At 34.0% G+C, this 12,069-nt stretch overlaps 1 protein-coding gene across 7 annotated transcripts in view; it reads left to right on the top strand.

Moving 5' to 3' along the window:
• Positions 1-12,069, top strand: part of DLG1 (discs, large homolog 1 (Drosophila)) — a 277,439-nt gene that overhangs the window by 104,766 nt on the left and 160,604 nt on the right. For 2 of the 7 annotated variants that reach the window (XM_012641583.1, XM_012641575.1), the window contains exon 1: positions 1,098-1,654. The exons of the other annotated variants lie outside the window; for them this stretch is intronic. In XM_012641583.1, the coding sequence (XP_012497037.1) occupies positions 1,421-1,654 (234 nt within the window). In that variant the 5' untranslated portion in view covers positions 1,098-1,420. Of the gene's footprint in view, positions 1-1,097; positions 1,655-12,069 lie in introns of those variants that run through there. 7 annotated transcript variants of the gene reach the window in all.

Below are 12,069 nucleotides of genomic sequence, written 5' to 3'. Positions count from 1 at the left end.
GCCTCCGGAGTAGTTGGGACTATAGGCATGCACCACCATGCCCGGCTAATTTTTTCTATTTTTAGTTGTTTGGCCAATTTCTTTCTATTTTTAGTAGAGACGGGGTCTCGCTCTTGCTCAGGCTGGTCTCCAATTCCTGAGCTCAAGCAATCCTCCCGCCTCGGCCTCCCAGAGTGCTAGGATTACAGGCGTGAGCCACCACACCTGGCCAAGGAAAGCTTTTTAAAAATAAAAATTCCCAGGTCCCCCCAACCCCTAAAAATTCTGACAGGGAGTGAGTATACCAATCTGCATTTTTAACTAGGACCCCAGGCAATTCTGAGGTTAACTACCATTTTGTTGAGAAACACAGACCTACATATTAGGTATTAGAAGATGTCCATTTAACAGCCAAACAATAGTTTTTTGTGAACCAGAGTATTATTTAGGTAGAGTGGGATAAAACACAGTTCACTCATTATGAAACAAAATTTATCAAAGTTAATTATTTTGCATTTTTACAAATTTATAACCTTGTAATCTTGATGTCTGTAATACACTGGAGGGATGGTACTGATAATTTCTTAACCATTCTTTTTTATCATAGAAGTTCCAGAAGCCAAATATTTGTTTTGCTAATTAATCTGTTTCTGTCTCCAGACTCAATTATCAAAAGCATTAAAAAGCAGTATATTACATGAAATGTTAGTGCTCCGTTACAAATGGATTTCCCTCTATCATTAGATCCTCAGAGTTTAATATAGATAGAACCTTTAAAAAATTTAGAACCAGTGCTAAATAATGTAAGATCCTTCCTGGTATAGAAATTTGTATGTGAATGACAAAGGTTCTTTAAGTGAAATTATTTTAACAATCAGAACTGTTGGCAGAAAGAATCCTCCTGTATGTTTTAATTCAGTTCATATTTATAATTTATGTAAGCAGTGAAGATGCCATTGGATTTTACTACAGACTGTGATTGAAACTTGGTAATCCAGGGTTTCTCCACCCAGTGCATTAAATCAGGCAGCCCCACAGGGTCTTGGTAGTCCAGTGTTTGTAACATCCTTCTTTACCTGCTAATCGACCTCACTTCCTGGGTTTCAGTCCATCTAGTTATCAGCTAACAAAAGAACAGCTTTCGGTTCCTGCAGACGCTGGTGAAAAAATAATCATGAGAAAGAAATCTACCTTATGTCGTCTTTTTTGTCTGCAAAAATAAACTCAGCCATCATACAGCTAACAGGTACAGAGGGAAGATACAAGCTTTTTCATAGGAAGAAATTACCGAGAAAATGAGCATCATTTCTCAAGGTTTTTATTTTCCCTGATCTACAAGTGATGCTGCTGTAATTCTAGCTGCAGTTTTTACCGATCATTCACCACTCAGCAGCTGGTAGAGAAGTAAGACTGCTTGGCAACCACCTGCAGGGCTGCAGAGATGAATTACATTTTCGGAAACAACACACTTCTGTACTCTCGCGGCAGTCGAGGAGGCAATACTAGCTCTAGCCATGGCTCAGTAGGCCCAAAGCAGAAACACTGGGCAAAAAAGGGTTCATCAGATGAACTGCAAGCTGAGCCAGAACCTTCACGCTGGCAGCAGATAGTTGCATTTTTCACTCGAAGACATAGCTTTATTGACTGCATCTCGGTAGCCACCAGCTCCACCCAGGTAACATACCACTTGTTGAAATTATTTTCAATATATTTCTGTTCACATTTGCTTTGTAAAAATGTCTTAATATAGATTTCTTATTATTTAAAAAAGAGTCTTATGCACTGAAAACTTGAATGTGCAGATATGTATGTTTGCAGTCCATCTATGCAGGTCTTTAGCACAAAAGGAGGAACAAAAAATATTTTCCCTTATGCTCTTATGTAATGCCAGACAAAACAGTCTCAGATTCTATCGAATGACTACTCTAAAAATATAAAACCATTGGTACATAAAATGTAAATTAATAATGCTTATCTCCTTATTTTTAGATTGTGTTAAATGCTATAGAGTAGATATCTGACTAAAGAAAATACTTGTTTAGTGTTTGTATGTTATTAGATAACCTTAGAGAGATTGTCATAGTAAAGAAACAGAAGATAATTTGAAATATGTTCATTTTCCAGTGTTTTGAGAATCGATTAAATTTAATACAGTTGGCTAGTATTGTGTATACTTACATATTAGTTATATTAAATTATGGCTTATTCAAGAGACTTAATGAATCTTTCCATTTCTTTAAATATATCTTATCTAGGGTTAATTTGAAGTCAGTAAATTTGTGTAATTACACAGTCATGGGAGTATTTTTTTCACATATTCAAATCACAGTTGAAAGATGAGCAAACACTAAAAGTCTCCCAAATTAAAAAAAAAAAAATCTCATAAAACCACCTCTTTTTGAGGAAATAATGTTGAGTATAGAAGGAAAAATATAAAGTAAAATTAATGATTGAATGAAATACCTATTGTTTGGTGTAAGGGTGGATTGGGGGAAATATTCATATTTTAAAGTCTATTTTTAAACAGATATTCAACTGTAGTAAAAATAAAAGGATGATAAGTAGTCTAATTTAAAAACAAGTTGAGAATACTTTTGCCCTTTGACATCAATGATATTTAAATTAACAAAACACATACCTACACATTCCTTAGGGCCTTTTAAAAATAAATTCCCTTGAAGCCATCTTTTTTTTAAATAATTAGAAGGAGCACAATAAATATAAACTGTAACTATCAACAGTTTTATATTTCTTTATACATTCCTATCATTTCTTTATTGTTTCTGTTGCTAAAATAGCCTTTAATGGTTTTGATTTTAAAATGATGTCAAATTTCTTAAGTAAGAAATTCTACTTGTTTTTCTTACATGTGTGAGAGAAATGGAATTACTGGAATAGGGAGAGTTGTTATTTTTCTGTAGGCACTGAGGTTACTGACAATCAAAAGTTATTTAGGGGCAATGATTGATTTAACTCTTAAATTGAATACTGCCCCAAGAATTTAACAAACTTGATTTTGACTACAATTATATATATCAAAGAGAAATGCGAAGATGAAAGGTTGGCATTGTTACTCATTGTAGATTAATATTAAATGTTACATTCCATTGCCAACAAGATATATTTAAAACTTTATATATAAATACATATACATTACTATACATATGTATATACACTAGCGTTGCTATGTCTGTAATTCATCTTATTAAGGACATACAAATGAAAAGATAGAAAAAATAGTTCATGTATAAAACTATTGAAAGCATAGAATTACATTATAGTTACTTAGGAGTTGGAGGAAAAAGTTGCTATCATATTGCACTAAGATAGAATCATGACCTCTATTCGCTATTGATGCTACAAAGCCATTTTAAATTTTATCCTCCCACCCAATTTGCTTCAGATGATTCCTGTGTACTGTTAAGTGAGTTAGCTTTTATTTCTTTTGTTCTTCTTTTCTGCTACTCATGTTGTCTTTTTCATTACCTTTGTATTTTTTCTCTAGAAGTAGAGGCATTAGGTCAGAGGTTTAGTTTCTGTTTCTCCTGCTCTGGAGTACCAGTGTTTCATTTTTCATTTTATACCTTTTTCTAATTGATGAGTTGGATAGTTTATATATTCAAGTCTTTTGTTATAACTCATTGGAGTTCATTATATAGGATAAAATATAATGGGCCTGAGAAAGAGCTTTAGACATAATTGGATCTTAGTTGATGCTAGAATACATTTTTCTGTTTTAGAATACATTTTTCTGTTTTACCTACTGACTCATGGCTAGCAGTTTTATTTTGTAGCACCAGAGGGATTTGTTCATTGTTGGAAACAAAGTAGATTGATGAAATTTCATAATTTTTTGAGCAGATGCTATATAGCTATGAATTTAATAGTGTTAGTGTTTTGTACTGTGATTGATAATAAGCAGAGGTCTCCTATTTCACTGTTGTCAGAAATACTCTGTTCTAAGATTTGATAGAAAGATTAAATGAATCTAATTCCTTATGACTAGGCATGTGATACCTTTAGCGGATTGGAGAGTTGTTATTAAATCAAGTTATAGTAGTATGAAAATCATTACTCTGGTTTAATACCCCCCAAATATCCACTATGAATTTAAAATGCCTTTACTTAACAGAATAATTTAAATTGCTTGTCTGTTGGAGGTATTCATGTTCATCACTGAGATTATGTGCCAGGTTCTACTCTAATATATGGAACTTCTTAGGAAATCATTAATGTTTTTTGAATGATAAGGAAACCAAGTGGTTATAAACTTTTGTAAGAAACCCAGCTTCTAGGAGAGGACTTGGCACACAGTTGGTGCTTAGTAAATCTTTATGGAATTAATTAATTGCTATTTCAATCACCTGGAATGTTGTTATCTCTTGGCCTTCCAAAATATGGCACCTATTCTGACACTTCTTGGGTACCTATATTTATTGGATCTGCTCTCTTCCCTCACACTTACCTTTAGTTTTTCACAGCAGCCCATCTGTTCTTCACGTCCCTTTTCTTCCCCTCCATTCTTCATATTATCCTCGAGGTACACAAATCCCAATGCACCTGATTTCCTTGCCCAATAGTGTTAACCATATAGCTTATAAACTGTCTAATTTTTATCATTTGGTTGTATCTCAAAAGTTTACATTGTGGGTTTTTGGGAGCTTATTTTGTTTTTTATTAATACTCAATTAAGATGAGTTTCTTCTGAATTAGTTTACTTTGGTGAAAGTTTTTCTGTTTTGGGCTTCCTATTGTTTATGTCCTTAATTTTGAACTGTTAATATAATATAGAAAAAGTGGCCTATGCGTTGTCAAGCCCTCCTTGGTTCCTCACCCTCTGTCCCCCTCCGATTCTTGCATTTAGGATCACTTGACACCGATCTGCCAAGTCCTACTTGGTGTACTCAGCCCTGTTCCAGTCTAGGACCAATTTTTATATTCAATGGGGTTTTAAAGAACTCTATCATATTGCTTCTAGACTTTGCTACTTGATTAACTTCTAGGTGAAAAGTTTTATCTATTTGGTGATATCAGCATTTATTAATGATAGTAGTAATCATATAAACTATGAATATCTGTGAAGTGTTAGATCACTTTGAATGTGCTTAGCAACTATTCATATATTTTGCACTATTTAAAAATTCTTAACAATATTTAAAAACTCCTAAAAATTCCTAACAATGGATAGCAACTATTCATATATTTTAGACTAATTAAAAATTCCTAACAAAAATTTATTTTGAATTATAAATACTCAAAAAGGTTCCCCCAAAATAATCGACATGCCAAATTAAGCCAAAGCAACAAATTTCTATTCTTAGGAATGAATTGAACAGACATAATGACTTGTTAGAATTGAAGTCGAATAATAAAATTTTCACAAGAGTAGATATTAGCCACATGCGATGAATAATCTACATAGAGGGAAAACCCCGCCCTAAATTAAAATACAGGGAAACACTATTCAAATACCCATGTGGAAAAATATATAGGCTAATTTGTATAAAAAGAATACTATTTGTCCTAAACAGGTGCATTCTGAATTATAGAGGATTTAATATTTTTAGGGCTATACATTGTACTTATTGTACAAAAAGGAAAAAAAGGAGATAATAGTATCTACATCATTGAATTCTATTAAATGATTTAATATATATAACGTACTTAGAATAGCACCTGGCACATAGTAAGTGCTACATTAGAGTTAGGTGCGAGTATTATTATTATTATATTGCTTAATTCTGAGAGTATATGGACAAATTCTAATATAATTAGAAATTATGGCACCTAGGGTAGTGCAGCACATTCAAACATTTGGTAAATATTATTGACTGAGTAAGTTAATTATAAGTGCAAGCTGTCCACTTTTAACACCTTTAATGATGAGATTTAAGGGAGGGGGCCTCAAAGAGCCCCTTGAATTCTTGGTGAGACTACCAATTTTCTGACCTTTCCTTCCCTCCCCCCTGCAAATTGCTAAAAGCCAGTCACAAGTAGACAACTAAATTTAATTGCTATGTATCCAATTCTTCTCAGGCTCCCCCAAACATATATCATAAGGACTAATCTTAGATTCTACATCCATTTTAGCCTCAGTCACCACAAAAAGTCTAAACTTCCCAGATCAGTCTCTTATTTCCTTATCCCTTTGTGACTCTGGTATATCCCTAATCTGTCTTAAACCCTCATTTATCTGTAACCACCCAAACCTGTGCACTGAGCCCTTTGGAGCCTCCAGTTTGTCATCAGTAGAATCTCCTTTATCTGCCACCTCTTCTGTGATGGTTCATCTCACTTTTTTTTCCTCTCATGTAAGCCTGGCATTCCCCTGAGAATACTGTTTTTTTATTTTTTTTTATGACCCTCACAAAATGTGGGACTTTTATCTGTCATACCCCTGTACCATGGGACCCACAGATTCAGTTAATGTTTTTCTCTGCTTATCATTGATATTTTATGGATAATTGTACCTAGTATTTTCTACTTTCCCTCCTTTTCTAGTCATCTGCATCTCTTCCAATCACTCTTACTCATTGATGGTTTAAACACCTGATTAACTATCTTTTCTTTCCCACTATTCCTGTAATCGTTCTTAGTGATTTTTAACATCCTTGCATGATCCATCCAAAATCTTTACTTCTCAATTCTCTGGTATCTTTAACTAGGAATCTTGTTTTTTCTTTCACTTGAGTGACCCACTTAAATGATTTTATTCAAGACTTTCTCGTTACCATCAACTGTACCACTTAAGTAATCTCAGTTGCAAGCGTCTTAAACTATTTGACTAGCACTTCCTTTCTTTTCAGCTCACTTCCTTTAGTACCCCCACTACCATGATTTTTTTTTAACTCTCTCAAGACCTCTAGCTCACCTTTTTATTATCTGTTGCCCCTTTTGTGTGTTCTCACTTCCCTCTATGCCTTGCTCAAATTCCATGGTCCACGATTGTAGACACTACCTTTCCTAATCTCAACTGTCTTGCCTCTCCCTCCCTCTCCCTAACTACTTCAGTAAGGTCCAACCTTGGTTTATTGCAACTCTGCCTCCTCCACACCAACTCCCAAAATGCATATTAAATTTCTGGTAGCTGTTTCCTGACCCTTATTCTCAATTGACAATCTTGCTCTGTGTTCCAGCCTGTTAAAATAAATGAACTAGGTTCCTAAAACTTGCTCTTCACTTCTGTACTAGATCTTAGTCCCTTTGACTGTTAAGGGTTTCTGAAACTCTCTCCTCTCTTTACTGCATCATCTGTCTTTCCCTCTATACTGGATAATTCCCATCAGCATACATACCTACTGTGATACTTGGCAGTAAAACAAACATATAAAACCCCTCTTTGTGTGAAGTACAGATTATCAAATCCAACGGTCAGTTCTCATTCTTCATTTTACTTGGCCCACAATAGCTTTTAACACAATTGATTACTTCCTCCTTTAAATTCTTTTCTCTCCTTTGGCTCCTGGACACTGCTCTTCTAATATTCTACTAACCTCAGTGTCTTTATAGTATCCTTCTTTTTCCCACTGATAAATGTTAAGAGTGCCTCAGGGCTCAGTCTTTGAATTTCATTCCTTTTATACTAACATTTCAGGTGATCCCACCTTAGTCCTATGCCTTTAAATAATCAATGTTTCTATCTTTAGCCCAGAGCTAATCCCTGCACACTAGACTTGTTTATCTAACTTCCTACTCAGTATCTCCACTTGGGTTAAGCATTTTAAAGTTAACATTAAAAAAAATTTCTAATTTTATTGCTCTCTCATCTTCTTCATTCAGTATACTATTCACTGAGATGCTGAAGACAAAAACCCCTGGAATCATCTTCTATTCCTTTTTTCTTTGCTCCACATCCAGTCTAATAGCAAACCCTATTGGCTTTATGTTCAGGATATATTTATGATCTGGCTACTTCTCAACACTTTTTCAATTACTGATTATTTAATTTCTTGCCTGAACTATAGCAGTAGACATCTAACTGCTCTCCTGTTTCCATTCTTTCCTTCCTCTAAGGTAGCACAGCTTTATTCCAAACATTACTCTATCTTACCTTTTTTTTGTTTTTCTTCATAGCACTTAGTATTACTTGATTCTTTTTTTATCATAAATTTTCTGTCTGTTTATTTCACTTGTCTGTCAGCTCCATGTTGGGTGTGTTTTCTGTTATTTTATTGCTGTACCCCAGTTTCCATAACAGTGGCTGGCATATAGTAGATAACCAGGAAATATTTGATGAATAAGTGAAAAGACAGGGACAGACCAGCTTGTACAAAGGAAGGCCAAAGCAGGTGTGTTTATCTGTCTTCTCCCTTAGACTTTCTGTCAAACATGTGTCACACTTTTTATCTGGAGTTACAACGATCCTCTAGCTCATCAGCTAGATAATCTTTTTTTTTACCCCTCTGAGAAGGAATGCACACAAGGAGATGAGGCAGGGGGTGAAGAGAAGAGAAACCATTCGATTTCCTTATAACTAGGATAACTATGTAACTCATAGACCAAAGTAGGATACTCTTAATGGAAACAGGGAATTATTAATAATTATTAATAATATTAATTATTAATATTAATTATTAATAATTAATAATGCCTGGGACAACAGGCATGAATACAGACTTCCCAGATAAGCAAAAGCATATGGTCACCCTATTTATAACTATTTATCTTAACTATTCCCACCAGGCAATAGATCTATATATTCACACCAAGACACCTCCATCTTTGACCATCTTGGATTGACCTAACCTTGTTTTCTGTACATAATTCATGTGTTTGCTATCATGCCTAGTGATAATTATGTTTTGAAGTGATTAATATATATGTGTGTGTGTGTGTGTATATATATATATATTTCATCTCTAAGGGATGAATTGTTTTTATTCAGTAGTGTAGTGCCTTTATCTTAAATTAGAAATATATAGGGTAGGTAGAAAATCTTCTTAAAGTACTTTGGAAATGCTGACTCTGATGGTAGGTTGTTTTCTAGGGGAATGGGTAGAAATGGTCTCCTTTGGTATTGACTAACCAGACAACCAAAGTTAGGATAAAAACTCTGTTATACTGGTTGTGAGATGCTAACTCTTGGCAGAGACATTTGTTTCTTAATTTCTCACTCAAAGGGCTGCTAACTTTGTAAGATTAACACTATATTTGGAAATTAATTGTTCCTCTTTTCACATGAAAAATATTGTAGAATATATTTCATGTCTCCATTTTTCTGGAAATTGTTTACAGAGCATCTATATGTATTTACTCAAAAATATGTTTTGTTTTGTTTTATAGAGACAGGGCTTCACTTATCTGTCACCCAGGCTGTAGTGCAGTGGAGTGATCATAGCTCACTGTAACCTTGAGCTCCTGGGATCAAACAATCCTCCCACCTCAGCCTCCCAAAGTACTAGGATTATAGGCATGAGCCACCACACTTAGCCTTCAACAATATGTTTAAACCTGTTTAAAAACCAGTCATTTGTACAGTACAACTGGACACTTTGGAAAAACATGAAGATTAAACAAAAAGTAATTGTTTACAATGGTTGTATAAGCTTTTAAAAATAAAAAATTGACCATACAGTACAGCAGTTGCACTCGTTGGTATTTACCCACATGAATTGAAAACTTATTTCCACACAAAAACCCACACATAGATGTTTATAGCAGCTTTGTTCATAATTGCCAAAAGCAATCAATATGTCCTTCAGTAGGTAAATAGAAGATAAAGTGTGGCACGTTTAGACAATGGAATATTATTCAACACTAAAAAGAAATGAGCTATCATCATCATATATATATATAAAAATAACATTCTGGAAAAGGCAAAATAGTGGAGACAATAAGAAGAGAGGATGAATAGGAGGAGTACAGAGGATTTTTAGGACAGTGAAACTATTCTGTATGGTACTACAGTGATGGAAACATGTCATCAAACACTTATCAAAACCCAAAGACTATCCAACCCCAAAAGTGAACCTTAATATAAACTACGGGCTTTGGGTGATAATGATACGTCAGTGCAGGCCAATTGATTGTAACAAATGTACCATTCCAGTGCAGGGATGTTGATAGTGGGAAGGCTGGGTGTGTGGACAGAGGGTATGTGGAAACTTGCTGTACTTTCCACTCCGTTTTGCTGTGAATCTAAAACTGCTCTAAAAAATAAAGTCTATTAAAAAATACAAAATTGGTATCCTGAATGTAGATTAGATTGGCTTAGTTCAAAGAACTAAATAAGTGAAATTTGTTACATAAGCTCTTTATAGATTGGAAATGTGTTCATCTTTGTAGTTTCTACATAGTATCTTGATTGTTAGATGAGCCTTCTGTGAAAGACAAATAGGTGAAAAGAAAGAAATTTCACAGACCGTAATGTATATATTTTTAATATATTCAAACAAGTTTTTTCAAGTTAACTTTTAAAATAATATGTTAACAATAGTGCTGAAAAATGACTGACCCACATGCTCATGGGGTCAGGGCAGAAATCAACCTAGGTAACATTTTTGCCCTTTATTTATTTTCAAGGTGTTTGTTTTCATGAGAATTGTACTTCATACGAACTTTTATCACAACTGTAATTTGGTAGCCCATTGGGTAATGATTTTATTTTATATCAGCTGCTAAACCATTAGCTTCACAGGAGCTGGTACTACAAGGTGTGTGTTTTTTTCTTTTGTATCCCTAGAGCCTAGCATGGAGAACGCACTATATAAATATTTGTCAAGTGAATAAACAAATGTTATATGGGTGTTTATTTAAGCTGGTGATGGCTAAGAGGAAATTTGGAGCTTCTAAATATGACTTGGCCACTGGAAAGCTCCCAAGCCATTTTTATATAGAACTGTGGCTTAAAAATTAGCAAGTCTACATTATAGGATTTTGTAAGATCATGTGTATTTCTCAAGTAATCCAAAGCCCTCTGTGAAAAAATTGTGAGGCATGTATATTCTTATACATCTAAAGGACCTAAATTCTTATCATTAAAATTTTACTTAATATCAGTTTCTTTAAAGATCTTTCATATGTTATTCTTTGTACTTCCTGGCACTGTTATTTAGATAACATTTTGAGTTTTCCATTTTTATATCAAAGTTTAGAATTTTGATAAAGGTAAAAATAGTTATTCCGACCATGTGGAGAACAGTAGCCTACAATTATCACTTTTTTAAAGAAACTTTAAATAAACCAACTGATGTGATATTTTACAGGCTTATGCAAATCAATCATCAAAGACTGGACCTATTTTGTTTAAGTTGCAGACCAACTGGCTATGACATCTGGGAGCAGTAGAATTTTAAGAGAAGCCTAAACACAACTTCTGCCCCTGAATAAATTTATTTAAAAGATTTTTTCCTTCTTCCCCTCTTAACAGGAGCCCCACCTGTTCATTCTTTAGTAAACCCCAATTTGGTCACATTTCTGAACAGTATTTTCAGTATTTGTGAGATCTAAACTCTATTGGCACAGCCAGCTCTGGAGTGTGAAGAAGTACTAGTTATGACAGAATGGAACCAACTGATTGCCTTACAGATTTTTTTGTTGGTTTTGAGAAGAAGAATTGGCGATTATAACCTGGAATTTAAATTAAAACAGATCTAACCCTCATATTTCTGTATTTAAATCTGAACATATTAGGACCAGCTAATGTATCAAAGGGTTATAAATTTGGAAATAAATCAATTCAAAAGTATTTTGGAAGATAGAGGAAAAACAGATGCATATCAATCTTAAGACTTAATTGCTTCAGCTGTACTAAATACCATAGCAGGATTTTGGAGGGGGGAAAAAAAGACAGAACAAAAATCATATCATTCTAATCACTTTTTTCTAAACTGGAAGGCTATGCACAGTATAGAGGCTAATTTCTTTCAATTGTAAGAGCACAGCTTATGTAGACTTTTTTTTGTAAAAGTATTTTAAGGAACTCTAGATGAAACTTTAAATTTCCGTATATATTTCTTTTCTTTTTTAAATTGTCACTTTCATGTTTGGGGGAAGAGGAGTTGCTTATTTTTATCAGAGATGAAGCACTGCAACAGAGTTGAACCAACTATAGCTAGTGAAAGCTAATATAGGTATCTTGAGTTCATTTTT

This window comes from Propithecus coquereli, unplaced genomic scaffold (genome assembly GCF_000956105.1).
Source record: "Propithecus coquereli isolate 6110/MARCELLA unplaced genomic scaffold, Pcoq_1.0 Scaffold10, whole genome shotgun sequence".
In the NCBI taxonomy this organism is placed as follows: Eukaryota; Metazoa; Chordata; class Mammalia; order Primates; family Indriidae; genus Propithecus; species Propithecus coquereli.
This window is presented reverse-complemented; position numbering and strand designations above follow the sequence as displayed.